This window comes from Lacerta agilis, chromosome 5 (assembly GCF_009819535.1).
Source record: "Lacerta agilis isolate rLacAgi1 chromosome 5, rLacAgi1.pri, whole genome shotgun sequence".
In the NCBI taxonomy this organism is placed as follows: Eukaryota; Metazoa; Chordata; class Lepidosauria; order Squamata; family Lacertidae; genus Lacerta; species Lacerta agilis.
Window position 1 is genome coordinate 33,253,045 of NC_046316.1, and position 26,570 is coordinate 33,279,614.

Sequence of the window (26,570 nt, forward strand, 5' to 3'; positions counted from 1 at the left end):
GCCAGGGCATTAGAAGCGACGCTTCCCCACCACGTGGCTTCAATATGGCTGAGTTTGTGGACCTGAACATTCCCCACTTGGCGGAGAAGGCGTCGCTGCAGAAACTGGTGGAGGCGGCAGCGCACCGTGAGTGGGCAGCGGGCAAAGGGCGAGCGGGGGGGGGGAGGAAATGGCTGGCTCTGCCCCCCCCCCTCGCGGTTTTGGGGCGCCTGCCTTGCCCCCTGTGTCGATGCTCCATCTGCGCTTTTGGAAGGGATAACGCGCGGGGTTGTGCGCGCGCGCCTTTGCTCCACTCTTAAATTGGGACTATATTTTTTTTTTAAAGCTATGTACAGAGTTTCTAATTGGAGTTGAAATCTTCATTCCCGTCTTCCCACCCCCATGAGCTCCCTCTCAGCCCGCGCGCTCAGGCTCCCATCCCCGGGGGCGCGGGGATGATCATTTTGTTCCTCCAGGCGAGATGGTTCGTAAGGATCGCTGCCGACACGTTGTTGGGCTGGACTTGCCTCGGTTTCCCCAGGATTTCAGGGTTGTCCCTAAATGGTCGGGTTGGGGAAAGCTCCGCACATGCGCTCAGAGGAGGAGGAGCACAGTCCCTAAAGCCGATTTTCTTTTAAGAAGCCTAAGAAAGGCTTACTTTGATGGTACCTGAGAACTTCTGGCACACTGAAATAGACCTGGGGTTAGCTCCTCAAAATCAGTACAAGAATGATTTTTTGGTAGCAAGGTTTCTTAGACAAGGATAGAAGGGTAGAAATGAAACCACTGCAGTGGGAGAGCTTTTTGTCTGTAGGATGTTCTAAGAAACTGCTCCCTTCTACCTCCCAGACCTAAGCTGAAATAGAGGAGATAATGTTTTTCGGGCTTCTTTTACTCAGTTACTGGCAGATCCTGACATGCAACAAAGCTACGCTTGTTTTCATTGTATGAAACGTGAGGAATTCTGTTTATTCATCAGATAGAAGTACCAGTATTTATACCCAGGTTTCCAGCCAGAAAATTTATCAGACTTTCTTACAAACAAATAAAACTTAACTGCCCAACATATTCCCTGGTCTTGGACTTGAATCTGAAAAAGGCATGACACAAAAAGGAAAGGATGGAGAGGTGAGAGGAAAGCAAGCAAACAAACTCATATAATCCTGAATAGCAATTGCTGGGGGAAATGAGTGTAGAGAGTGTTATTGTTTTTACATCCTGCTTGTGGATTTCCCACAGGCAACTGACTGCCCATTGTGAGAACAAAAAGCTGGGCTAGATAGGCCTTTGATCTTCTTTTTCAGACACTTTCTCTTCAGTTTTTGCCCCCTTGCTCCCAGCATTTGGTCCTCTGAGTTGTGCATCTCTGAACATGACAACTCAATTCTATCAATTGTTTTTTATTTTTTTTGTTATTATCATTTTTTTAAAAAAATACCTGTGCTTTGCTTTTTAGTTGGCTATTCAACTGTTGCAATCAATTACGTCGTTGACTATGATGAAAAGAAGAAGGTAGGACTTTTTATTTTAAAACACTATAGAGGCTTGTGCAGGTGCAGCAAAGCAGACTGTTATAGAAACTGCTGAATTGAGAAATGACTGCAAAAAAGTATTGGGAGGGTTGTATGCTAGCAGCGATCATGCTGCTAATTACATACTATACAGGTGTGTCTTTCTTCGCTCTGGTGTATATATACTGAACATGCAGAAGAGGAACAAGGGCACTGAACTCACTCCAGAAGCCCATGCTCACAGTGTGTGTGTTAGGGGTCTTTTTCACATGCTCATTTTGCAGCTTTACCCAAATGCAGGACACGGGTGGCGCTGTGGTCTAAACCACTGAGCCTCTTGGGCTTGCTGATCGGAAGGTCGGCGGTTCCAATCCCCGCGACGGGGTGAGCTCCCGTTGCTCTGTTCCAGCTCCTGCCAACCTAGCAGTTCAAAAGCATGCCAGTGCAAGTAGATAAATAGGTACCACTGTGGCGGGAAGGTAAACGGTGTTTCCGTGTGCTCTGGCAGTCGTCATGGTTCTCCGTGCACCAGAAGCGGTTTAGTCATGCTGGCCACATAACCCGGAAAGCTGTCTGTGGACAAACGCTGGCTCCCTCGGCCTGAAAGTGAGATGAGCGTCACACCCCATAGTCACCTTTGACTGGATTTAACCGTCCAGGGGTCCTTTACCTTTACCTTTTTACCTCTATCTAAATGGAGGAAGTCTCACCACCCCCTGTGTAAAAAAGGTATTGTGGTTGTAGTAGGACATCCAGATTAATGGTAATTCAACCGACACATAAATAGGCTCAGCAGTTTGAGGAATTCCGATAAATTCTCCACCTTCCCACTTTTGTTCATGGAATCGTTTTTCTGGTTGATGGACATGCTTACTTGGAGGTAAGCCCCATGGAAGTCAGTTGGGGCCACCACACACACAAAAAGGCTGTGGAGTAGCCATAATGGCTGCTATAAGCCACTAGTCATTAAGTGTCCGTGGCAGTGACATTCAAACATAAACACTCTCGTATCGCATGATTTCTAGCTGTGCTTCAGATTGGGTGGGAGATAAAAGTGTGCTTCGCATATGAGGAGGCTGATGCTGAATCTTTAAGAAAACTCTGAAATTCAGTCTTGGCTGAAGTTGAACACGCACCAGAAAACATAAGTGAGCATGATCAGAACATCTGAGCCATTAGTGCATTTCACTCTCGTCATCTTTCACATGGGCATGGATTTCACTCTCATTAACTTTGGGAGGATTATGCCCAGCCAGTGGGATGTGTATAGTTAAAAAAAAAAAAGGAATCATAGAATTGGAAGGGACCATGAGGGTCATCTAGTGCCAGATTTTTTTTTTGCCCAACATGGGGCTCAACTGACTGAGCTACCCCAACAGTCATCTGAGTGCTTCAGTGGGTCTGATCATAAATGTGTCTGTATAAGCCCTGATTTTCTTACATGTTTATATGCTGTTAGAGTTTCCTAGTTAGAAGCAAAAAAGCTGACTTGGAGCTGCAATCCTATACGCACTTACTGGGATCAGATGCTATTAAACCCATTTCGATTCAGAAGTGAGTAGACAATGTATAGGAATGCACTTTAATTGTATGTCTTCACAACAAAGCCTTGTGCAACATATGTTCATCAGGAGCTCATATGTTCATCATTTGGCCCTCCCAATACTTCTCCAGTCCAGCAAGCACAGTGTATAAAAAATCCCATTCAGCTTAGTTTGGTTGCTACTTTACATCATTTTGGTTTTTTAAAAAAAGCTTCCTAGGTTTTGCTTACATGCTTCATTTAAAAAAGCTAAGCATGTTTGTGTGTTGTTTGTTTCCAGGAAATTGTCAAGCCATTGTCTCCCAAAGAATTGTTTACAGCCCTGCCTCTTGTACAGGTATGTCCAGATGTGTTTTTACTAGCTATAATTTGTTCTCAAGCACATGTTTAGAGTATCTATTGAAGGCAGTGATGTGGGTTTTCTGGATAATTTTTTTTCTGTGGGGAATTTTTCTGGAGAGTCATTTGCATCAAAACATTTCCTGTGTTCCTTATTTCACTTACGTACTTCCTTTGAGATTTATTGCTGCTATTACTTAAAATGTGGAAATAGTAGAAGTAGCAGCAGCTGTATATTTTAGTACTGACTGTGCAAAGAATGCTGAGAACTGTAGTTTCTTAAGGGCGCTGAGAGGTGTTGGGAGACAGAGCTACAGTTCCCAGCCCCTTTAAACTAATTTCCCCAGGATTCTTTGGAGGAAACCATGGCTGTTCAAGTGGTATAGCTGTGTTTTAAATATACGTTGTGGATGTGACCTTAAATGTACTTGTCGTCTTCACTGACCTATTCTTGTTGGTATCTCAGAGACCTGGGTCACCAGCCTGCTATTTTTATACATGAATGAGTTAGCACTGGCAGTCAGTGCATTAAAATGTGACCAGGCATTCATAGAAAGCTAACACAAGTAACTGGTGATTGCTTGTGACCTGTACAATTCAGGTCTGCACCAAAGCAGGTGAGGGTGAGCCAGCCCCACAAGGAGAGGACTCTATTGTAGTCTTTCTGACTGCAAGGAGATTAAACGTGTGCTTGTCAACTGGAGAGCAGGGCTAATATGGTAGGATCTTCAACTCTTACTCCAGGTGTGGGGAAGCTGTGGCCCTCCAGATGCACTCGCCTCATAACTTGTGTCACCCCAACCAGTATGGCCAGTGGTCAAGGGTGATGGAGCTGTAGCGACCTCCTTCAGGCCACAGGTTCCCACCGTGGACTCCCTCTGCATAATGCTGAAGGGTGTGAGAAGCTTTCAGAGATAAAATGGAGGTTGAGTTTGGGAGGATGTGAAATCAAAGGTCTGCACTTTTCAAATATTATTATTATTATTATTTATTTGTACCCCACCCATCTGGCTGGGTTTCCCCAGCCACTCTGGGCGGCTTCCAACAGAGATTAAAAATCCATTAAAACATCAGTCCTTAAAAACTTCCCTAAACAGGGCTGCCTTCAGATGTCTTCTAAACTTCAGGTAGCTGTTTATTTCTTTGACATCTGATGGGAGGGCGTTCCACAGGGTGGGCGCCACTACTGAGAAGGCCCTCTGCCTGGTTCTCTGTAATTGGCTTTTCGCAGTGAGGGAACTGCCAGAAGGCCCTCGGCACTGGATCTCAGTGTCCGGGTCATAGCTGTCAACTTTCCCTATTTTTGCGGGAAATTCCCTTATTCCAGCACCGTTTCCCATTGAAAAAGAAAAAAGAAAAGTTGACAGCTATGGCCATTTCCCAATGCAAAAAGAAAAGAAAAGAAAGGTTGACAGCTCTGGTCCGGGTAGAACAACGGGGGTGGAGACACTCCTTCAGGTATACAGGACCGAAGCTGTTTAGGGGTTTAAAGGTCAGCACCAACACTTTGAATTGTGTTCAGAAATGTACTGGAAGCCAATATAGGTCTTTCAAGACCGGTGTTATGTGGTCTTGGCGGCCGCTCCCAGTCACCAGTCTAGCTACTGCATTCTGGATTAGTTGTAGTTTCCTGGTCACCTTCAAAGGTAGCCCCACGTAGAGTGCATTGCAGCAAGGAAGCAGGGGGGTAATTAGCAGAAATGGTCATCTGTCTCGCTTTCCATTGATGGATTGCATCTTAAGGGTAATTCTGGGCGAAGTTGTTAGAAGTGGGCTTCTAAGCAAGGAGCTGCTTAACTGCAGCAGTTATAAGCATCTTTAGTGAAAACTGAGTCTTCTCCAGCAGGCGGAGAGTCCTTGACTCCTCTGTGTAAGGGCTTACAGGTATTACTTGACTATGAACAGCACAGTTATAGCCCTTTTGTCTGACTAAAAATAGACCTTGGTTGCCAACACTCCTGACGAATTAAAGAAAGGGCAAAGATACAAGATTTGTGTGGGCACCAATTCTGAACACAGCATCATTCTTCATTTTTGTATTAATGATGAGTAGGAGGCATGTTGCCAAGGTTTCTGTTTCACTCCTTTTCCTCACAGCTGCTTCTCTTCTTTGCAGGGGAAATCCAAGCCAATTAAGATTTTATCGAGGCTAACGCTTGTCGTTTCTGATCCATCGCACTGCAATATTCTAGTAAGCTTATGGTGCAGTTCACAACCTTTTCTATTTCACAAGAAGAGGAAGAGTGGCTTAGAATCTGTTGTGCTTTATAGTGATAGACTACAACTTTGCTGACCTCTGGAACTCTCTTCCACCAGAAATCTGAATGGCCCCCAATGTCTAAATATGTAGTTTTTTTAAAAGTCTAGTCAAATTTGCAGACAGTAAAGAAAATCCATAGTTCTTGAGTAATAAATGCTCCAGAATTGTCAGAAACTTAAGAATGGTTGGCAAGGCGTGGAACATCACCACCACCTTCATAAATGCCTACCAAAGTTACTAGTTCACAGTATAATTTTACTAATTTGCCTGCCAGCACATCTTTTAGTTATTTATGGAACAAATGTCACACTGGGAATCTGGGGGGGGGGGGGAACAGCAATAAAAACTTCTGTATTTGGCCATTTGAAGACACTAACGTCCCTCGGGGAAATGGTTGTCTACAAGTCAACCCTGTGCTGAAGAAGAAGAAGAGTTTGGATTTGATATCCCGCTTTTCACTACCCGAAGGAGTCTCAAAGCGGCTAACATTCTCCTTTCCCTTCCTCCCCCACAACAAACACTCTGTGAGGTGAGTGGGGCTGAGAGACTTGAAAGAAGTGTGACTAGCCCAAGGTCACCCAGCAGCTGCATGTGGAGGAGCGGAGACGCGAACCCAGTTCACCAGATTACGAGTCTACCGCTCTTAACCACTACACCACAGCTTCAGCTTTTTGTAGCTGGAATTAGTCAGGGCATCTCCCTCCCAGGCCAGATGAAAAAAGGCCTGCATCTAGCCAATGTGTGTGTATTCCAATCTGAAGCAGGCATACAGGGCAATTTCCCTTCCCCACTTAGGTTCATCAGACCATTCCTCAATTTTTCTATGTCCAAAGTACATCCCCCTAAGGAGAAGAACTCGGCCAGCTATAAAAACAGTTAGAATCTGGCCAGAGGGTGCTCTCTGTCAGCTCCAGGACTGTTTTGAAAGCACTGATTAGAGTGTGTTCAAACAACAAGATCTGCACAGATACACAGACGCTGTACTTTCCTATATCAGAGTGTGCACCGATAATGTGACAACGGAGAAGTGCATTAGAGTTTATGGGAACAGCAAACCCTGGATGACTGTTGAAGCAAGGTTACGCTTGAAAGCTCGGGACAATGCCTTTAAGGCAGGGAACAGGGACATATACAGAGAGGCAAGAACAAAGCTCAGGAAAGGCATTAAGGCGGCTTCCAACAAGCACACAGAGTGCGAACAAGACTGGGTGTATGTGGGGGGGGGGGCAGGGGTGCTCATTTAATTTCACTGCACACAGGTGGTGTAGTGACAATAAAGATTTATTTTATTATTTAGTATTATGTTGGATGGATCAACCGACAATCTGGCTTCATGAGCACTGGAAAAACACACCATGGTAAACCAAATTTATCAGGACTGTGCCCACTCACAGAGGCATTGAAGCCTGCTTTGCTTGCCTCCAGTTCTGTTAGCACAGTGCAGGAGCCAAGTCAAGGTTTGGTTTAGTGTGTCATCCAAACTTGGTGTCATGGTTAAAGTGTCTCTTCCTCAACCACGATCTGTAGCCAAGGTTTGTAGTCTTAACGGTAAGCTGTTCTCTGGGAGCCAACATTCTCCCCTATGGAGAGAAAGCAGTTTGTATTCCAAACTCTTCCCCTAGTGCTTTGAATGCAAATTGCTTTCTCGGGGGGGGGGGATGCTCCATTTTTCAACAGGGCAAACCCCCCCCCCCTTTAGAAAGTGCCTTGGATTTAAAGTGCTGGATGAGACATATTGACTACAAGCAGCTTCTTCCAGTCCCTTCAGTTACAGTTCCCTGCTGTTTGTTGGGGCTTTGGCTGAGCTGGGCTGTGTCCAGGCTTATATGTTACACTTTGTTTTCTTTTTTTCTGCCCTAGAGATCGACATCTACCAACATAAAATTTTATGACATCTTTGCTGTGTTTCCTAAGAGTGGAAAACTATTTCATGTAAGTTTTAAAAATTGCTTCCCACCCCTGAATTGTGAAGGAGGTTGCAAAAATTCAGAAGCTGCTAATGGCACTGCTAATGCCTGATCTCACTCTTTATTTCTTCATGTGGTGTAGTTGCTGCTGTGGATCACAGGTCTGCCAATGGGCAACTCAGTGATTGATGCCCAAGAGTGACTCTCCCCAAAGCACTTGCAGATTATTGACTCGCTCTGTGTTTTCGCTAAGATGGGCCCTCCGAAAGCTGCTCGCTTGTCAGTCATCTGACATCACAGTGATGTCAGATGACCCAAATGGACATTTTTTTCCTTGGTGGCCACAGCTCAAGCTGCATCTGATGAGGAAGATCCTCTTCCATGAAGAGTTGAATTCAAGCCCAGAAGTTCAAAGATGGGATCAGGAGTGTGCTTCAAGTGTGCTCTTGAATTCCTTCATTCTAGTTACGGCTTGAAGGTGGGAAAGTTGGCTGTGATTTGCCTGGCAAGCCAACTCCAGGTGTCAGGCAGGCCAAATTAGGCCCCACGTATGAATTGCACACTGGCAAAAGTTGTAGGGCATTGGAAGCCAGGAATGTATCTAGGTCTCTTATTGGTCATGAACGCTTTGGACGTAACTCTTGTTTTCTCAACCTTGGTTCTCTGTTTGTAATATGGATATGTAAGATCACCGAGAACCTTTGAGCGTGTCCAATTTTATCTCTTTTTAATAAGCCAAGATATTTGCAAGTGTTGTGCCCTACTTTGTTCATCCCTTCACATGAGCGAAGGAACAAACTGTAAAGTCTTCCATTAATTACGGAGTGCAAGGCAATGCTAGCCCACTTAGGCCCATTGTTTTTGATGGATGTCCTCCAAGTAGGACTTGGTGGGTATTATCCATTGTTTCACATTACGTGTGAGCCAGGAAACTATGGTCAAAAGCTTCAAAATGAGCTAGGTTTCAAAGCTATTGGATGACGTTGCCTTCATATCCTGGCTCGTTCTGAAACTATTAAGCACAGTTTCCTGGACTGGGCATAACAGAAAACTGTAGCCGGACATGTGCTTCCTTCATATTGGCTTAGTAAGCCAAGATACTGTTGTCCAAGCACATTTGTGAGAGGCTTTGAAGTGTTCAAAGTGCTATATGGGGCTGGGAAGTCTTGGGCCTATAGGCCACATTTGGCCCTTCAGACCTCGTATCCGGCTGCTGAGACTCTCCCAGGCCACTGGCCCTCTCTGTAGGCTACCCCCTTCACTTCTGTCCCTCATCAAGGGCCTTGAACTGTGAGAGTGACTCTTGTTTTCTCTCCTGCGTGAGAATTTCTGACTCCTTTTGCCTGACTGAAGTGTAGCCTGTTTTGCCTTTCCCACTGCAAGAAGGTTTATACCCACAAAGGGAATGCATCCCACAGTGTTATATGCATGCTACTACTGCTTCTTGTAGTGATTGACAAGCAGGGATGTAATGGAGATTTCTGTTCTTTCTGATTTGAGGAAAGATTTCACCGAACGTTGCTTCTGAGGCGAATGCCAAGGCAAGAGAAAAAATACTGCTATTATTTATCTAGCAACAATATAGGGTTTTTAAACTATAAACGTACAACAGTTGCACACTGGAACAGGAACTAGTTGGGTTTTCAAGTGGTATATTTGGTATGAAGAGTACCCTGTATCCAGCAGATGGCAGTGTTGCCTCTTGTTAAAGGAAGGAAATAATTTATCCAGAATAATAGGCCACATGTAAGCATTCTTCCCACCCCTACCCCAGGGTTTTCTTTTCTCTGTGCATAGTTAGTACAGTCACACCTTGGGTTACAAATGCTGCTGGTTGCGCGTTTTCGGGTTGCAGACTGCGCAGAGCCCCAGAAGTACCGGAACGGGTTACTTCCGGGTTTCGGCGCTCACGCATGCGCAGAAGCACAAAATGATGTCATGTGCAGATGCGTTGAATTGCGTCACACGCATGCGCAGTCGCGGCGCTTCAGGCTGCGAACACTGCGGGTTGCGAACGTGCCTCCCGCACGGATCACGTTCGCAACCCGAGTTATGACTGTATTTTAAATCCCTACAAGTCATGGAAAAATCGAGAGTTTGTCCAAAAGCCAGCGGTTAAGTTTTCTTTTCTAACATCATCGTTCTGGACAAATGTTGGCCAGCTTTGTTGCTGCTGCTGCTGCAGCTGCAATGTGAAGAACTCCCTTTCTTATGGGTTTTGTGTCCCTGGCTGATGCAGATTCTGTTTAAGATTTCTTTTGATGGTGTGAATAATTACGTTGCCACGGTTTCAAGAATGGAATCAGCCGAGTTTTCTTTCTGGTGGCAAGGAAGTTGCTGGCTGCCGGGCTTTAACACAGCCCTAGACACTCCCTGAGGGTCCTTGGGCAAACTATATCCTCTATCCTAGCCTCTCTTCTGCAATACTGTCCTGCCTTACAGAGTTATTGTAAGGATCACTGTATGTGACGCTCAAGAGGAGGAAGCCCATGGATATACTACGTTTTGATATTATATGAAGGGAGTGTATGTGCTTTCCAAATTCTCTGGAACGTAACCTTTTTTAGTTGGATTCCTCCTTTGCATTCCTTCCTCTCAGACTACCTCCCCAAAGTTTTGGGACTCATGAGGAATGTGTGATGGGGGTGTTAAATGGATATTCCTAGGGGCTTGCAGCTCAGTGAGTTGTTCAAAGAGAACCTCCCTCATCTTTTGGCTCAGAAATATTCCTTCTTTCCTCCCAGCAGTTAGAGGTACAGTTTGCTCCAGGTTTTTACATACTTTCATCAAGCATATGAGGTCTCTGCTCTTTGAATGCTGTTCTGATTAACTGCTTTGACCTCAACATGCAATGCTGGAAGAATACACTAGGTATATTGCAGCGATGAAGAACCTGTTGTCTCCCAGGTGCTGTTGGACTTCATTTAGTTTATATACCGCTTTGCACTTCAACAGAGATCTCTTAAGCAGCTTGTATATCTCAACAAAATGGTACCGATATAAGAAATGCAATTTGGATTCTCCATTCTGTACCTCACAGCGGCTCCACATTTTAAGTAACGTAATTAAACAACAATAAATGTTTTTACACAATGTACATTTGTAAAGACAACTTAAGAGCCACAAAAGCTGATCCTGTGGAAAAGATCAAAATGCAGCATAATTATAGGATAATATCTTGGAAATCTCGTACATCTTATAAAAAGAAACACATAATCATACCGTCTCCAAAATCACATACAGTACACAAAACTGTAACATAAACACAACAGCCCCCACATACACTTGATTCAACCATCAGGCTCTCTGTACGCCCACCCAATCTACTCAATTCTCACTTCAACGAAACCCTTAAATTTTCTACTAAGAATAATCAACATACGGAATAGAAGCGATCCAGTAAAACCGCTTATTTCCATGCTACAAAGATGGGAGCTGACAAATGTAGGCTAGGACTGATGGGAGCTACCATTCAACCACGCCTAGAAGGCCTCAGCTTTCCCCATCCCTGGTCTGGAGTAGAGTCCTTGGATGCTAACTCTTTCCTTGACGCTTGGGCAACAATTGCTTTCCTGTCAGTTATTCTGCTGCAGGGCACAATACTAGAACTTGTAGGGAAACTATGCAAGTATGTCAGTGTCCGCCCTTTTTTTAAAAAAAGTAACCCTCTGCTTTCAAATTTGCAATACAGGTGGCCTGCACAACCTTAGACGTAGATATTGTGTGCATCAACGTAACAGAAAAGCTGCCCTTCTACATCAAGAGGCCCTCTGTGAATGTGGTAAGGTGGCCTGCAAATGTCGTGACATTTCGCTTCTTTCTCCTTTTGTTTTTCTGCTTGTCCATTAACAGTTTTGTCCTCTGTGGAGAAGGTCAGGTATCATGTTAGAAACACAGATATATAAGCCAAGGCACCCAATGGATTCTTAAACCAGGGTTACAGTTGCCAGAATGGAATGCCTAGTTGCCCATTTGGGGGCCAGGCAGCTTGAAATTCATATTTTTCAATATCACTTTTTGGTTCCTGAAATTCATTCTGATTGGGCAGATAAAATATAATGGATAGAATTCTGCAGTAATTAAGCAGTATATAAATTAACAAGGTGGGCGTGAGGTTTTGTGGCACTGCTTGGACTTTTATACACCCTCCGGAAATCAAAATTCTCCTGTTCAAACTTTTTTTAAAAAAAGAAGAAGAAGAAGCAATACCAGATTTGCAGGGGTGTGGAATTGCCAAACACTTTACAGTTTGGAAATCCCAAGTGCGTGAGCATGGAATACAGTGTCCACAAGAAGCTACAGTTAGAACTGGATATGGAACAACTGATTGGTTCAAAATTGGGAAAGGAGTACGACAAGGCTGTATATTGTCTCCCTGCTTATTTAACTTATATGCAGAATTCATCATGCGAAAGGCTGGACTGGATGAATCCCAAACAGGAATTAAGATTGCCGGAAAAAATATCAACAACCTCAGATACGCTGATGATACTACCTTGATGGCAGAAAGTGAGGAGGAATTAAAGAACCTTTTAATGAGGGTGAAAGAGGAGAGCACAAAATATGGTCTGAAGCTCAACATCAAAAAAACTAAGATCATGGCCACTGGTCCCATCACCTCCTGGCAAATAGAAGGGGAAGAAATGGAGGCAGTGAGAGATTTCACTTTCTTGGGTTCCATGATCACTGCAGATGGTGACAGCAGTCACGAAATTAGAAGACGCCTGCTTCTTGGGAGAAAAGCAATGACAAACCTAGACAGCATCTTAAAAAGCAAAGACATCACCTTGCCGACAAAGGTCCGTATAGTTAAAGCTATGGTTTTCCCAGTAGTAATGTACGGAAGTGAGAGCTGGACCATCAAGAAGGCTGATCGCCGAAGAATTGATGCTTTTGAATTATGGTGCTGGAGGAGACTCTTGAGAGTCCCATGGACTGCAAGAAGATCAAACCTATCCATTCTCAAAGAAATCAGCCCTGAGTGCTCACTAGAAGGACAGATCCTGAAGTTGAGGCTCCAGTACTTTGGCCACCTCATGAGAAGAGAAGACTCCCTAGAAAAGACCCTGATGCTGGGAAAGATGGAGGGCACAAGGAGAAGGGGACGACAGAGGATGAGATGGTTGGACAGTGTTCTCGAAGCGACTGGCATGAGTTTGGCCAAACTGCGGGAGGCAGTGGAGGATAGGCGTGCCTGGCGTGCTCTGGTCCATGGGGTCACGAAGAGTCGGACGCGACTGAACGACTGAACAACAACATCAGAGGAGGAGGAGGAGGGACTTTTGTTTTTCTAGAGAGCCGTTAAGTTTTTCCCACTGGGTGCCTCTGCTTTTTGGTGGAGATGAGACAGCGGGAGAAAAACATCAATAATATACAATAGCTGTGAGACGTTGACTGTGTCACACTCCCTTCAGCTTCTGTTTGCTTTTCTTTCATGTGAAGGCAATAGATCGAGGCATCTACTTTGAACTTATTTATGTGCCTGCCATCAAAGACTCCACTATGAGAAGATACACGGTTTCAAATGCGCTCAGCCTGATGCAGATCTGCCGAGGGAAGGTGAGGCTAAAAATGAGCAGGTTTGCCCCACTTCTTTTTCGTCAGAACTCCCCCCCCCCCTTCCAGTTAATGTTGTTTTGAAATAAGAATAGGCAGCTTGAACTGTTCCCCTTTGCCTTCTGTTGGTCTTCGATCATCACAGCAAATGATCATTGTCTAAGAGCTCGGTGTGACTGACTGATACGTTTCTGACTTTGCAAACTTTCTCAGAAAAGCTGCGGAACTCCTGAAGGAGGGCAAACTATTAACATCAGATTGCCTGTTGAAGGAAGGGGAGAGGGGAAACGTCTGGGTCAGTCCTTTCACTGCCCCTTCTCAGCAGAATTTGGGCCATCCTAAAACAGGAGCCTTGAAATGCTGTTTGGGGAAGGTTTCAGGGAGAGGACGCTTTTTATTAGCCTCTGTGAAACCTTCCCTCTCTGTCAGAACAGAACCTCAGCACTTCTTGGCTATTTTTTTGGCGTGAGGGAGGTTGTGGAGAGTAAGAGAAAGAAAAGAGGTCCTCCGTCACTCTCTTTCCTACCTATTTAAAACAGGAAAGTGTTTGGGGTTGTTGTTTTAACCGCATGGTGCATACATAGCCTGCTGCCCTCCCAAGAGTAATCCACAACTTCGGGAGATTATAAGATTTGAGTAGGCGACCTTAGGCCCTTCAGATACTGCTGAACTATAACTCCCATCAGCCCCTGCAAACATGACCGGTGACCAAGGGTGATGGGGATTGTAGTTCAGCAAAATCTGGGAGACCCAGTGTTCCCCACCCCTTCTCGAGTAGACCAACCCCTCCTCCTTTCTTCTGCTTCAGCTAAAATGCTAAATATTGCATAGGTCCTGAAAGCCACAGAGAATGGGTCCTGTGCTGTTGGAAAGGGTCATTTTATTCTTACTTTTATTTGGCAGACCAATATTTGTCTGCATGCCTGTGTGGGGTCAGCGAAGTTCTGTCTTGGGGGGGGGGGCATTTCATCCCCAGCTGATGTGCCCCAGACTACCAACCCCCTGCCCATGACAAGCAAAAGCAGAATGGGTGCTTGTCTTGTTCATAATTTTGTTCTTGCCGTTCGTGAATGTTGTGGTTTTTAATTAGGATAAGTCAGGTTTGCATGAAATATGTAACCTATTCCAGTTTTTTCTTAGAATATATTCTCCAAAGTCCATGTCATGTTTTTTTATTATTTATAGCCCACTGTTCCCTCCTGGAGCTGAAGCAGCATACAATTGTAATAAACAAAATCTGCTCTTATTCCCTTATGGGGTACACAAGAGCCCTCGTAGAGTCCTTTGCAGGTTCTCCATCGGTAGGAGTAAATAACAGAGGCCAACCAGAGAATATTTAGAAGCAAAGCAGCTAGTAAGCTTGATCTTTATTAAAGCTGTTGCAACAGGGTGTTTTCCCCACACACAGGAGAGCAGGGAAAAGACCTAGAACAAAGGAGCGCCTGCCCTTATATAGAAATTTGAAATTGCCCACGCTGCCGTTCAAGACCACCCCCAGAAACATCATACATACATCACAGAAGGGGTGTAACCCAAGACCACCACCCCCAGATACATCATAACTACATCACAAAAAGGCGGTCTCCAACAAATTTCAACAGAAATCTGAGAAGTCTGTTTTCCCCTGCCTACCAGTTTGTATGACAATGCCTTATCCGATTGCCTTTCCTGGGTAGCCCGGCCATTCCTTTGAGATGGTAAATACTGCATATTGAGTGTGCTCAGCTTAACAGATACTTGCCAGACTGTATTTACAGGGAGGTGTAAGTCCCAAAGAGAATTGGGAAGCTTTTCCTATTGTCTTCCTCCTTGCAGAGAAATACTTGGTCAGCTGGGAGTCAAAATGGTGCTGCTTCACACATGTGGCCCATACATTCATGTACACGTTTGCTTGGCACACTTATGAACAATTATTATATATATAAGACCTTAATGTTCTTACAACACAATCATACCTTGGCTCCTGAACAATTGAAAACCGGAAGTGAGTGTTCTGGTTTTCGAGCGTTCTTTGGGAAGCTGAACGTCCGACGGGGCTTCTGCAGCTTCCGATTGGCTGCAGGAGCTTCCTGGGGCCAATCAGAAGCCGCAATTTGGTTTCCGAACTTTTTGGAAGTCAAACAGACTTCTGGAATGATTCCGTTCAACCTCCGAGGTACGGCTGTATATGGCTTCTCCCCCACCCACCCCAACACACAGGCATGTACATACACACACCATTTTATCCTTACAACAACCCTGCGAGGTAGGTTAGGCTAAGCAAAAGTCACAGCCCCAAAGTCACCCAGTGAACTTCATGACTAAGGAGGGTTTTGGACCCTGGCCTATTAGCTCCTATTTCACCTCTCAAATCTCTGCAGCACATTGACTTGTAACTGCTCAGTCCAAGCACATTAAGGGAATCCAGATTTGAGTGCACTATAGCAGTGTCTTGGTTTGATTAATCACCATTATTGAATCATTTCCTTGTCTTGCCCTTTCCCCTGTGCCCACAGGACTCATCCCTCCCCCCCCAACCAGGTGTTCTTCATTATTTTGTGGGGAAGGTGCATATGGTATGTTTGCTTCCCAGTGACATCTGCACAGTGAATTGTGCACTGCAGTGCACAAGGCTGCTCAGAGGGTGTGTGTGTGTATATAATGTGCCGTTTGTGTCCACATGGTGGTTCTCCATTGGGGGAAGCCTTTTGAAGAAGAAAGAGAATGCGTTCAGAAACTTCCACTAATTAGTTTTTTGTGTTGCCTTATTTCCTAGAATATAATTTTATCCAGTGCAGCAGAAAAGGTAACAGTGTGTGTGAGTGTGTGTGAGTGTGAGTGTGTGTGAGAGAGAGTGTGAGAGAGAGAGAGAGAGAGAGAGAGAGAGAGAGAGAGAGAGAGAGATCCTGCAATGACTAATGGGTGCTTCACATTTGTGTTTCATTGGAGGACTTGGGTTGCATGCAAAAAAATCCCAGGTTCGATCCGTGACATCTCCCATTAGAACTAGGGTTGCTTCTTTTCTAAAATCCTGGAGAGCTGCTTCCAAGTCATTGAAAACAATACTGAGCTAAATCTACCAAGGATTTGACTCTGGTAGCTTCCTGGGTTCCTTTTGAATGATCATCCCTTTGTATTTATCTTTTGCTAACCAAGAAGCATTTGCACATACATGTCTTCCCACACACTCCCATTTCATTTGGGGAAACTCACATAGCCTTTACCTAAAATTCGGCATTTCATTGTTTTCTTCTAGCAACTCCTAGGCATGGCTAATCCCTGGCCATTGACCAGGCAGACTCAGACCAATGGGGTTGGGAGTCCAGCATCATTTGGGGGCCCAAGGGCGGAGAACACTGCCCTAGTGTATACAATCGTGTATTTGTCACCTAGCATCCGCATGCGTAATGGCTTTCTCTTCTGTTGCAGCCTCTACAACTACGAGGTCCGTACGATGTGGCTAACCTGTATCCTTTTCAAGTGTGTTTGTTAGGACCTTCAGAACTTTGCTGCCTGAGATACAGCTGTTAGCCTATCCTTTAAAGGGTAAAACTGTCAGCAGCAGAATGCTCGTAAATGGTCCTGCTTTTTGCGAGAGGAGTGAAAGGTCAGTTTGTTTGGAGAGGAAATAACGCAAGAGAGTCCAGAGACAAGGAAGGGCAGGAGACAAGGTGTGAGGCTGAAGCAGTGCTAGGAGGGTGAGAAAGTAGCTGAAGGAAATGGAGGAGGAAGACAAAGCAGTGATTTGAAAAGGAGGGTGTCTGCAAAGGGTGCTGTAGAGGGAGCATGCAGCTGAAAAAGAGAAGGACCAGGGAGGGAATCATCTCCTGGGGGTTTTCTTGCACAGTGAGGCAAATGGGTCCTGGCTGACAGTGGACCTTCATGATTCAGCAAGGACAGATTGATAGTTTGGGGTTGGGAGTGACATTCAACATTTTCTCTTTTAAAAGCCTTTAAAAAAAAAAATACAATCCACACACAGATATAACAAAGTGGAAAACAGAAGACCCAGCCCATAAAATTACTAGAATAATGGCCAAGGGTTACCAATTAAGATAAAGCATTCTAAGAAAGTTTAGAACATCCCCATTCCGGTGCCCCAAGATTCCTTTTTGTTGTTTTGCAGCCAATAAAAAGAACAGTCTCCCAATATCCTGTAAATGCTGCAAATATATATATTCTTCTGGCACTCTGTAAATGCTGCAAATATATATATTTGCAGCATTTACAGGATATTGTACAGGACTAGCTTACTGTAGTCCTACAGAACGTTAACAGACCGGAACCACGGGTGTCCAGTGCTGATGTTTTGGTTCTGATGTTTGGTTGTTGCATCAAAAACACTAAATGAACAGAAAGATTCCAACCTGCCTAGCTAACCTTGAAAATGAATCTGTATTTAAACACCTGTGACCAAAGAAGCAGCTAAGTGGTTCAGATCATTGTTTGGAATATATATATATATATTTTTTATAAAGATTTTATTATTTTCCATATGCATATAAAAACAAAACATATACAACTACAATAACCATATTAAACAACAAATCAAACAATAATACAACAAAACATAAAAAACATAAAAAAGAAACACATACATACCTGTCAAATCACCAATCTTATTCTCATTCTAGTTCTTTCTTCCAAACATAAAGGACTTCCCCCACACCCTCCACTGCATTGGTAATCCAAATATACTTTAAGTAGCTATATATCTTTTTCCCATATGTTATTCAGAATTCTTATTTGTCTTTAGATTCCTCCAGCGAAAACATAGTTCATCATCTATCCTCAATATCTTAAGACATTCTTTATCATTTATATCTTATACAGTAAAACTTCATACCAACAATTCAATATAAATTGTTTAGCTAAAGCCTATTCTGTAGCTAATTCTGCTCAAATATTCAATTTTACACATTTAACTAAATAGTCCTTAAATTTCTTCCAATCCTTCGACACCTTCTCCTCCCTCTGGTCTCGGATTCTCGCGGTCAGTTCGGCAAGCTCCGTAAAGTCCATTAACTTCATCTGCCATTCTTCCACTGTTGAAGTCTCTTCACCCTTCCAGTTTCTTGCCAATAAAATTCTAGCAGCTGTTGTGGCATACATAAAAAATACTCTATCTTGACTGGGTATCTGTTCGTTGGTCATGCTCAAAAGGAACGCCTCTGGTTTCTTACTAAAGGTAATTTTCATTACCTTTTTGAGTTCATTGTAAATCTTATCCCAGAAGGCCTTAACCTTTGGGCATGTCCACCACATATGATAAAAGGTACCTTCTACTATTTTACATTTCCAACATATGTTAGACATTGACGGGTTCATCTTAGCAATCTTAACTGGTGTTAGATACCATCTATAAAGCATTTTCATAATATTTTCTCTTAAATTGTTACAGGCTGTAAATTTGATACCTTCCTTCCACAGTTTTTCCCAATCCTCCAACATAATATTATGGCCCACATCTTTTGCCCAGTCTATCATTGTTGATTTAACCATTTCATCTTTCGTATGCCACTCTAGCAACAAGTTATACATTCTGGAAAGGTTTTTAGAGTTAGGTTCAATTAGCTCTGTTTCCAGTTTTGATTTATCAACTTGAAAACCAATTTTCTTGTCTGCTTTAAAAATCTCATGAATTTGATGATATTGCAGCCAGTTGGCGACCTCGTCTTTTACTTGCTCATAACTTTTCAATTTAAACGATTCGCCTTCCTGCTGCAATATATCTGCGTACCTCAACCATCTTGCAGACATATTAGGTCTCTTATAGGCTTTGGCCTCCACCGGAGAGATCCATCTGGGAGTCTTTCTCTCTAATAAGTCTTTGTATCTTATCCAAACCTGATACAAGGCCTTTCTGACAATATGATTTTTAAAAGTCTTGTGGACCTTGACCTTGTCGTACCAAAGATAAGCATGCCAGCCAAACATGTTATCAAAGCCTTCCAGATCCAACACATCAACATTATCCAATTTAAACCAGTCCTTTAGCCAGCAAAAGGCCGCCGCTTCAAAGTAAATCTTTAAGTCCGGCAGAGCAAAGCCTCCTCTCTCTTTGGAGTCCGTTAATATCTTAAATTTAATTCTAGGCTTTTTCCCCTGCCATATAAACTTTGATAGGTCCTTTTGCCATATTTTAAAACAATCCAGCTTATCTAGAATTGGAATGGCTTGAAATAAAAACAGCATCCTTGGTAAGACATTCATCTTAACAGCAGCTATTCTGCCCATTAGTGAAAGTTTCAATCTTGTCCATATTTCTAAATCCTTTTTTATCTCAGTCCACAGCTTCTCATAATTATCCTTGTACAGGTTCAGATTTTTTGCAGTAAGATTGATTCCCAGATATTTTACTTTCTTAGCAAAATTGAGGCCAGTGCCTTCTTGTAACTTTTGTATCTGTTCTGTTTTCATATTTTTAGTCAAAACTTTGGTCTTCTGTTTGTTAAGTTTGAAGCCGGCTACATGCCCAAACTTCTCAATTAATTCTACTGCTTTGGGGACACTGTCTTCAGGATCTTGTAGGGATAACATTAAGTCATCTGCGAAGGCACGTACTTTGTACTCCTTCTCTCCCACCCTTATTCCTTTGATCTGGTTCTCTTTTCGTATCATATTTAAAAGAACCTCCAGGACCGTAATAAAAAGTAGAGGGGAGATAGGGCACCCTTGTCTTGTTCCTTTTTCCACTCTAATCTCTTCCGATATCACACTGTTAATTATAATTTTTGCTTTTTGTTCTGTGTAAATGGCATTAATGCCATTTAAAAATCTTTGTCCAACTGCCATTCTTTCCAAAAAAAAATTCATAAATGTCCAAGAAATGTTGTCAAAGGCTTTTTCTGCGTCAATGAACATCAATGCCGCATCTGTGTTTATGTTTTTTTCCAGTTTCTCTAGAATGTCCAAAACTATTCTTGTATTATTATTTAATTGTCTACCTGGTAGAAAACCTGCTTGATCTTTATGTATATAGTCCTTCAGCACTCTTTTTAATCTTGTAGCCATGACATTCGCAAATATTTTGTAATCTACATTTAAAAGTGAAATTGGACGGTAGTTTTTCATTATAGTCTTATCCATATCTGGTTTCGGGATCAGTGTGATATAGGCCTCTTTCCACGTCTCTGGTGCCCTATCTCCTTCTAGTATTTTGTTGCAAACTTCTTTTAAAGGCTGTGATAGCCAATCTTTCAAACTTTTATAATATTTTGCAGTCAATCCATCTGGTCCTGGGGCCTTTCCTATCTGCATATTGTTGATTGCTTCTTCAATCTCTTGTGTAGATACGGGGTGGTTGAGTGTACTTAATTTATCTTCTGGGACTTTTTGCAATCCGTTTTTCTCCAGAAATTGGTCCATCTCTGTTTCATCTGTCTTCTCCTCCTTGTACAATTGTTTGTAGAACTTTTGAAAATGCCTTCTAATCTCCTCTGGGTTCTCCACGATTTTACCATTTACAACCAAATTGTTGATGATATTTGCTTTCTGTCTTTTCTTTAATTGCCAAGCTAGTAATTTCCCACATTTATTTGCCGATTCAAAGGATCTCTGTTTCATCATTTTGATCTTCCACTCAATATCTTGGTTTATAATTTTTGCATATTGGGATTGCAAATATTTGATTTCTTTTTGTATTTTTTGATTTCTAGGGTGTCCTCTTAATTCTTTCTCTTTTCCTTTGATTAATTTCAAAAGTCTTTCCATTTCTGCATTTTGTTGTCTCTTCTTTTTTGCCTTTTCACTTATCAGGAACCCTCTCATTACTGCCTTACTTGCATCCCAAACAGTCCTCTTTTCCACCTCCGAATTTAAATTGAATTGGAAATACTCCTTCATCTTTTTAGCTGCCCTTTCTACCAGCTTGGTATCTCTCATCAAGGCATCATCCATTCTCCATCTGAAAGAATCCTTGGAGATTAATTTTAGATTTGCTTGTACAGGATTATGGTCTGAGTGTGTTTTTGGGCCAATTTCTGCTTTACACAATTTTGGTGCCAACTCATTCGAAATCCAGATGTAATCTATTCTCGACCATGACTGCTGAGGTTCGCTGAAAAAAGTTGCCTCTGTTTCCATGGGGTTTCTTAACCTCCAAGCATCTACCAAATTCAAATTATCCACCATTTCAAAAAAAGTCTTCGGCAGTTTCCCGTCATTTGTTATTTTGGCCCTCTGAGATCTATCCATTAAAGTGGAAACTGCCCCATTAAAGTCTCCAAGGCATACTATTTTATAGTCCAAGTATTCCAACAGCAGGTCATGTATTTTCTTATAAAAAGTTGACTTACCATCATTAGGTGCATAAAGTCCCAGAATCAGGAATTTTTCGCCTTGTACTTTGATTTCAATAGCAATGTATCTCCCTTCTTCATCTTTGAATAGCTGTCTTGGGCTGTATTTCTCTTTTGCATATATTATCACTCCTCTCTTCTTGACTTTATCCGATGATATAAATTCTTGGCCTAATTTTTTGTTTTGTAAAATCCTTCTATGTCGTCGAACTACATGGGTCTCCTGTAGACATATTATGTCCAAATTCTTTTTTTCCAAGCTATAAAACACTCTGTGTCTCTTTGGTCTCTGGTTCAATCCCCGAACATTCCAAGTCATCAGTTTTAGAGCCATCTTTAAATCTTTATTCTGTTCCTCCTGTTGCTAGGTCCTTCTTGTCTTTTTCTGGATCCTTTGAATCCCCTGTTCCTGAGGTCCCTGGTACTGAAAACACTCCTGGGGTCCCTGGTGGTGGGAACACTCCAGGGAGTGAGTATGCAAACGCTGGGTCTAAAGCGGAACCCTTGAAATCTTCCAAATGTTTGTCCAGAAATTTTTGTTTGTCAGCCAGGGATCTTATCCTAATTCTTTTTTCTTTGAACATAAAAGTCAGTCCTTCTGGGAATTCCCAGCTAAAGGAGATGTTTCTTCTTCTTAGCTCTGTTGTTAAATCGTTGTAAGGTGGTCTTCTGTCTAGGAAAAATTTGGGGATGTCTTTAAAAAGCACAACTCTATTTTGCTGCACCACTAGGTTGTTCTTGTAATGTAGGTCCAAGATATAGTCTCTTTGATATCTGTTGTTGAACACAATCAAGCAATCACTAACTGTCTTGGAACTTTTCTTCCCTTTGGGGCCATATATAGTGGAATATAGTGCCACAGCCACCCCAATTTAAAATATTGGTGTGGCCCTCTAGAATGATGATGCTGTCCATGCTGGCTGGGAGCTGGAGCCAAATAGCAGTGGATGGTGGAAGTTGTGGTCTTAACAACATCAGGAGGGCTGCAGATTCCCCACCCCTTTAATTTGACAAGCACTTTTGTCAGACAGGTTATTCTGATTTCCGTCCTCACAATATCTGGGGAGCTGAGACTGAAAGAGTGATTTGAACATGTTGAACATTGACAACTTCAATATTCTGTCCTGTGTACCATAGTAGCTTTTGTAGGTTGGTAGAGGAGCTGTGCTTAGCTATGCCTCAAGTGTGTTTTGCCCTCTTTGTGCTTGAAGATCCTTAACCAAAGTGGAAAGAGGATGGCTGTTTGGCCTGTCTGAAAGCAATGCCAAGGCAGCAGTTTCTACAAATGGCCGAGGAGTCCTGCTTCATGGAGGTAAGCTGGAACAGTAACTGGGATAACGGACGTATTTGCAAGAATGTCCAAAGTTAACAAATCTGAAGAAGGGTGCATACACATGAAAGCTCATACCAAGAACAAACTTAGTTGGTCTCTAAGGTGCTACTGGACAATTTTTCTATTTATATATATATATATCTACTGCGTCAGACCAACACGGCTACCTACTTAAATCTAAGCAATGTATTCATAATGTCTATTTAAAAAGTGCAATGTGGGCTTATTGTAACATATGAAAACCACAGGGGGGAAATAGTATACCTGCGCTGATGTAAAACTCTAGCTTTATTTATTTATAGTATTTCTGCCCGCTCTTCAATGAATGTGTTCAGTCCCAAAGAAGTCATAGGAAAAGTCACCGGGTGGGTGGGGGAGAGCGGGGGCAAGATACATAAATTGCAAAATCGTATAAACAGGTCCAAGAAACAACTTGACAATCTACCATAAGGTAAACAAGCAAAACTACAGCATCAAAATTATTTCCAATTTAACCAAACACCTAGGTAAAAGTAAATAAAACATTCAAGCAGATTGAAACAGGATAAACAACCGGTGGTTTGAGCTGCAGTTCCCACCCGACTTTTCCACTTAATGCAGCCCAAGTGTTACTTCTCTGTCCGTCACACGAAGTGGGCTGCGCTCTGTGCCAACAGATTCTCACTCTGTGGCTTTTGAGTAGCCTAACATCTTTCCCCCACACCCTCCAGCCATCCAGGCCCTCACCCTGAGTGGTATAAACGGTGAAAGAGCACCTTTTCTGATTTTGTTGCAGTTCAGCATTTAAAACGCCATGTTCCCTAGACCAGGATTGCTTGGCACGATGTACTCAGCAGTTGTTGGAGCACGGCTCTCCTTGTCTATGACGTTTGGCCATGCTGGCTGGCGCTGAGGGGAGTTTTAAGAGTCCCAACGACAGCTGGAGGGCCACAGGTTCCTGGCCTAGACTACTGTCCTGGATGAGCAGCGGATGTGTCAGCACTGCCTTCATTTAAATGGTTCCAAAGAAGTGCTTTGACTTTATAGGTCTGTGGAGCTCGGGAGTGCGCAGAATAGGTTTGTGCTGACCTAGTTTCTAGGGCATCTTGCAAGAGCCGGTTGACCTGCCCTGTTCACCTGCCCAATTAGTTCCAGTTACAGGTAGGTAGCCGTGTTGGTCTGCCATAGTCAAAACAAACTAAGTCTGTTCTTGGCATGAGCTTTCGTGTGCATGCACACTTCTTCAGATACCTATTCAGATACTATATATTCTTCAGATCTGAAGAAGTGTGCATGCACACGAAAGCTCATACCAAGAACAGACTTAGTTGGTCTCTAAGGTGCTACTGGAAGGAATTTTTTATTTTATTTTGTTTTGCCCAATTAGTGGCAGTGTTAATAATGATGCTCCAATGCAAAGGCTGCCTATCTTGCTTGGTTATAGCTGACATACCTGTTCATGTGCCACATTTCATCTGCTCAACATCCATCTGGTCACTTTTTTGATAGCAAAACGCTGCTATGATGGTGATGGTGGCAGTTTCCACTGCAATAGGTCAGCTCCCTTAGTTGTACAGGTGTGGCTTCCTTGGTTGAAGTCGCTATAGCACAGTGGTGTGGAGCCCTTGCCTTGTGCACTTAGCCGTGCCTCGTTCCGGGTGCCGTTTTGCAAGCCAGCAGCTTGTGATTCAAGGATCCTTTCTAAATGTCCCCCTCCGTTTTGATTTCAGAAGCCCGGAAGACTGCCTCTGGCGTAGTGTACACCAAGAAAAAAACTCGAGCCACGGAGGAAGATGAGACTACTCCAGTCAGTAAAAAAGCAAAGACAGCTTTGTGACAAGAAGGCTCTTTTCAAGGGAGCCCATCAACCCCCAAACGTCTAAAATAACCCAGTTGCATGGCTTGATGAGAATAGGGTGCTTTTACGATTTGACAATTCATTGTGGGTAAGCCTCAGTGGAGTGACTTGACTGTGGATGCCGGGGCAGAAGATAATGTTGCATCTTGAAGGAGACACTCCTCCATGGCTTCCCAGTGGAATAGGAATGGGAGGTTATGGACACACTCTTTTATGATGAAGCCTTTTGTACTGAAGACTTGTTTTATTTTTACCAACCCTGTTGTTCGGTAAGTTTCTAGGACTGGAATCTCCCTACATGCGTAATTGCCCTGATCGCTATCAAATCAGTTCGTGCGCACACACACAAATGATTGCAGAGTTTTCCTGGCACCTGACCACCAGATTAAAGTCACAGGTTGCAACTGTGAATTACAAACAGCAGAGCTGTGAGCATATTCTATTGTTTGTGCCCAGGGAAAGAAGTTGCGTACTCTGCAGTGGGAGCTGAGGTTATACGTTTGCTAGCCGTTCCTTATGTGTGTCTATAGTAAGGAGAGCTGACCATCTGGAACATTTTGGGCAACGTGCATTAGGTCTAGTGCAACTAGAGTGGTTTCCACTGCTGTTGCTTCTACGTTTTTAGCTGTTTGTGGAACAGCAACAAACCTGCTCCACCACTGGTAGATTTCAATGTTTTTCTTTAGCGTGGTCTGCCATTTTCCTATCCACACCTGTGGATGGATTGCAGCTGAGTGTAGTATCAATTGCCTGATGTATTTGTTCCCCTCTCAGAACTATTTGAACACGCACAATGGTTGTTTCACATCCTGAGCAAGGGGCCTAATAATAATAATAAAATTTATACCCCACCCATCTGGCTGGGTTTCCCCAGTCACTCTGAGCAGCTCCCAACAGAATATTAAAAACACTATAAAAGATCAAACATTAAAAACTTCCCTAAACAGGGCTGGTTTCAGGTGTCTTCTAAAAGTCAGGTGGTTGTTTATTTCCTTAACATCAGGCCACCACGGAGAAGGCCCTCTGCCATTGACTAACAAGATTGTTGCCTACACATATAAGAGACAGCTTACTGGCTGCCCAGCTGTAACTGCAACAGCCATCTTCCCCTTGACGGGAACAAGAGAATTAAGACTTGGCTGGTGCTTTCTGTCTCATTATCTTGGAATGTCTATTCTTCCACATGACACCCTTTTATCTTCAGTTTCCTAAGGCACGGCTGTAATTGGCTTTCTCCCCAAAGGTAGGTGTGTGTGTGAGGAGGAAGAGAAGTTCTAAGAGCTTTTCTTTTTATTGCATTAAATTAAGGGTTTGAATTAAAAGGATATGCTCGTTATGACACTAGCAGAACTGCTCTGGAACACAGGTTGCCGTCCAGAGGAGACAGAGTGGGGGAGGGTGGGCAGAGGCGATTTCATGCAGAGAAGGGGTGGTTAGCAGAATGGTGCTGCTTTTCTTCTGTCTAGGATCCAAGGCCAGAAGCAAGCCTTCCCAGGAGGAAATTAAGTGAGGGTAGGTCAGGCTTCCTCAACCTCGGCCCTCCAGATGTTTTGAGACTACAATTCCCATCATCCCTGACCACTGGTCTTGCTAGCTAGGGATCATGGGAGTTGTAGGCCAAAAACATCTGGAGGGCTGTGGTTGAGGAAGCCTGGGATAGGTGATTTTGGAAGGGAGTGCTCAGCTTTGTTCCTTCTGCTTCTCCACTTTAAATTGCCCCTAATTCTTCTCTCGGCACCAATGTGTGCTCTCTCCGAAATTTGTATATTCTACCACATGGGTTGGGCTTCCCTTGCATCTAATTAGACCCCCAATAGCAGCCTAGCAAAGAGTTTGAAAGGGTTTGCATTGCAACTACATTGTGTCCCAAAGACCTGCTTGCTGGTGCCACAATTAATTAATTAACTATATACTCCCCTTCATTGGAAGATCTCAGAGCGGTTGACAAGATAAAGGAATGGCTGTTTGTGGGCTGTGGCTCTGAAACTCTCAACAGGAATGCCAGCAAATACCGTCAGGATTGCTT

General features: G+C 43.3%; 1 protein-coding gene across 1 annotated transcript; it reads left to right on the forward strand.

Annotated features, from left to right (window-relative positions):
* RPP30 (ribonuclease P/MRP subunit p30) lies at positions 1–24,957 on the forward strand. Its single transcript, XM_033149238.1, has 11 exons — positions 1–126; positions 1,436–1,491; positions 3,314–3,370; positions 5,489–5,563; positions 7,493–7,564; positions 11,231–11,320; positions 12,982–13,098; positions 15,851–15,880; positions 16,504–16,541; positions 22,607–22,686; positions 24,417–24,957. The coding sequence occupies exons 1-11, from the start codon at positions 45–47 to the stop codon at positions 24,521–24,523; spliced, it is 804 nt and encodes a 267-aa protein (XP_033005129.1). The 5' UTR covers positions 1–44; the 3' UTR covers positions 24,524–24,957.
* The last annotated feature ends 1,613 nt before the right edge of the window (positions 24,958–26,570 follow it).

Excerpts from the sequence above, each read along its gene's own strand:
- RPP30 (XM_033149238.1), top strand. The coding sequence starts at position 45 with ATGGCTGAGTTTGTGGACCTGAACATTCCCCACTTGGCGGAGAAGGCG. Across the intron at positions 3,371-5,488 it reads CAGCCCTGCCTCTTGTACAG|GGGAAATCCAAGCCAATTAA; the intron begins GTATGTCCAGAT and ends TCTTCTTTGCAG. Across the intron at positions 16,542-22,606 it reads CCGTACGATGTGGCTAACCT|AGGATGGCTGTTTGGCCTGT; the intron begins GTATCCTTTTCA and ends CAAAGTGGAAAG.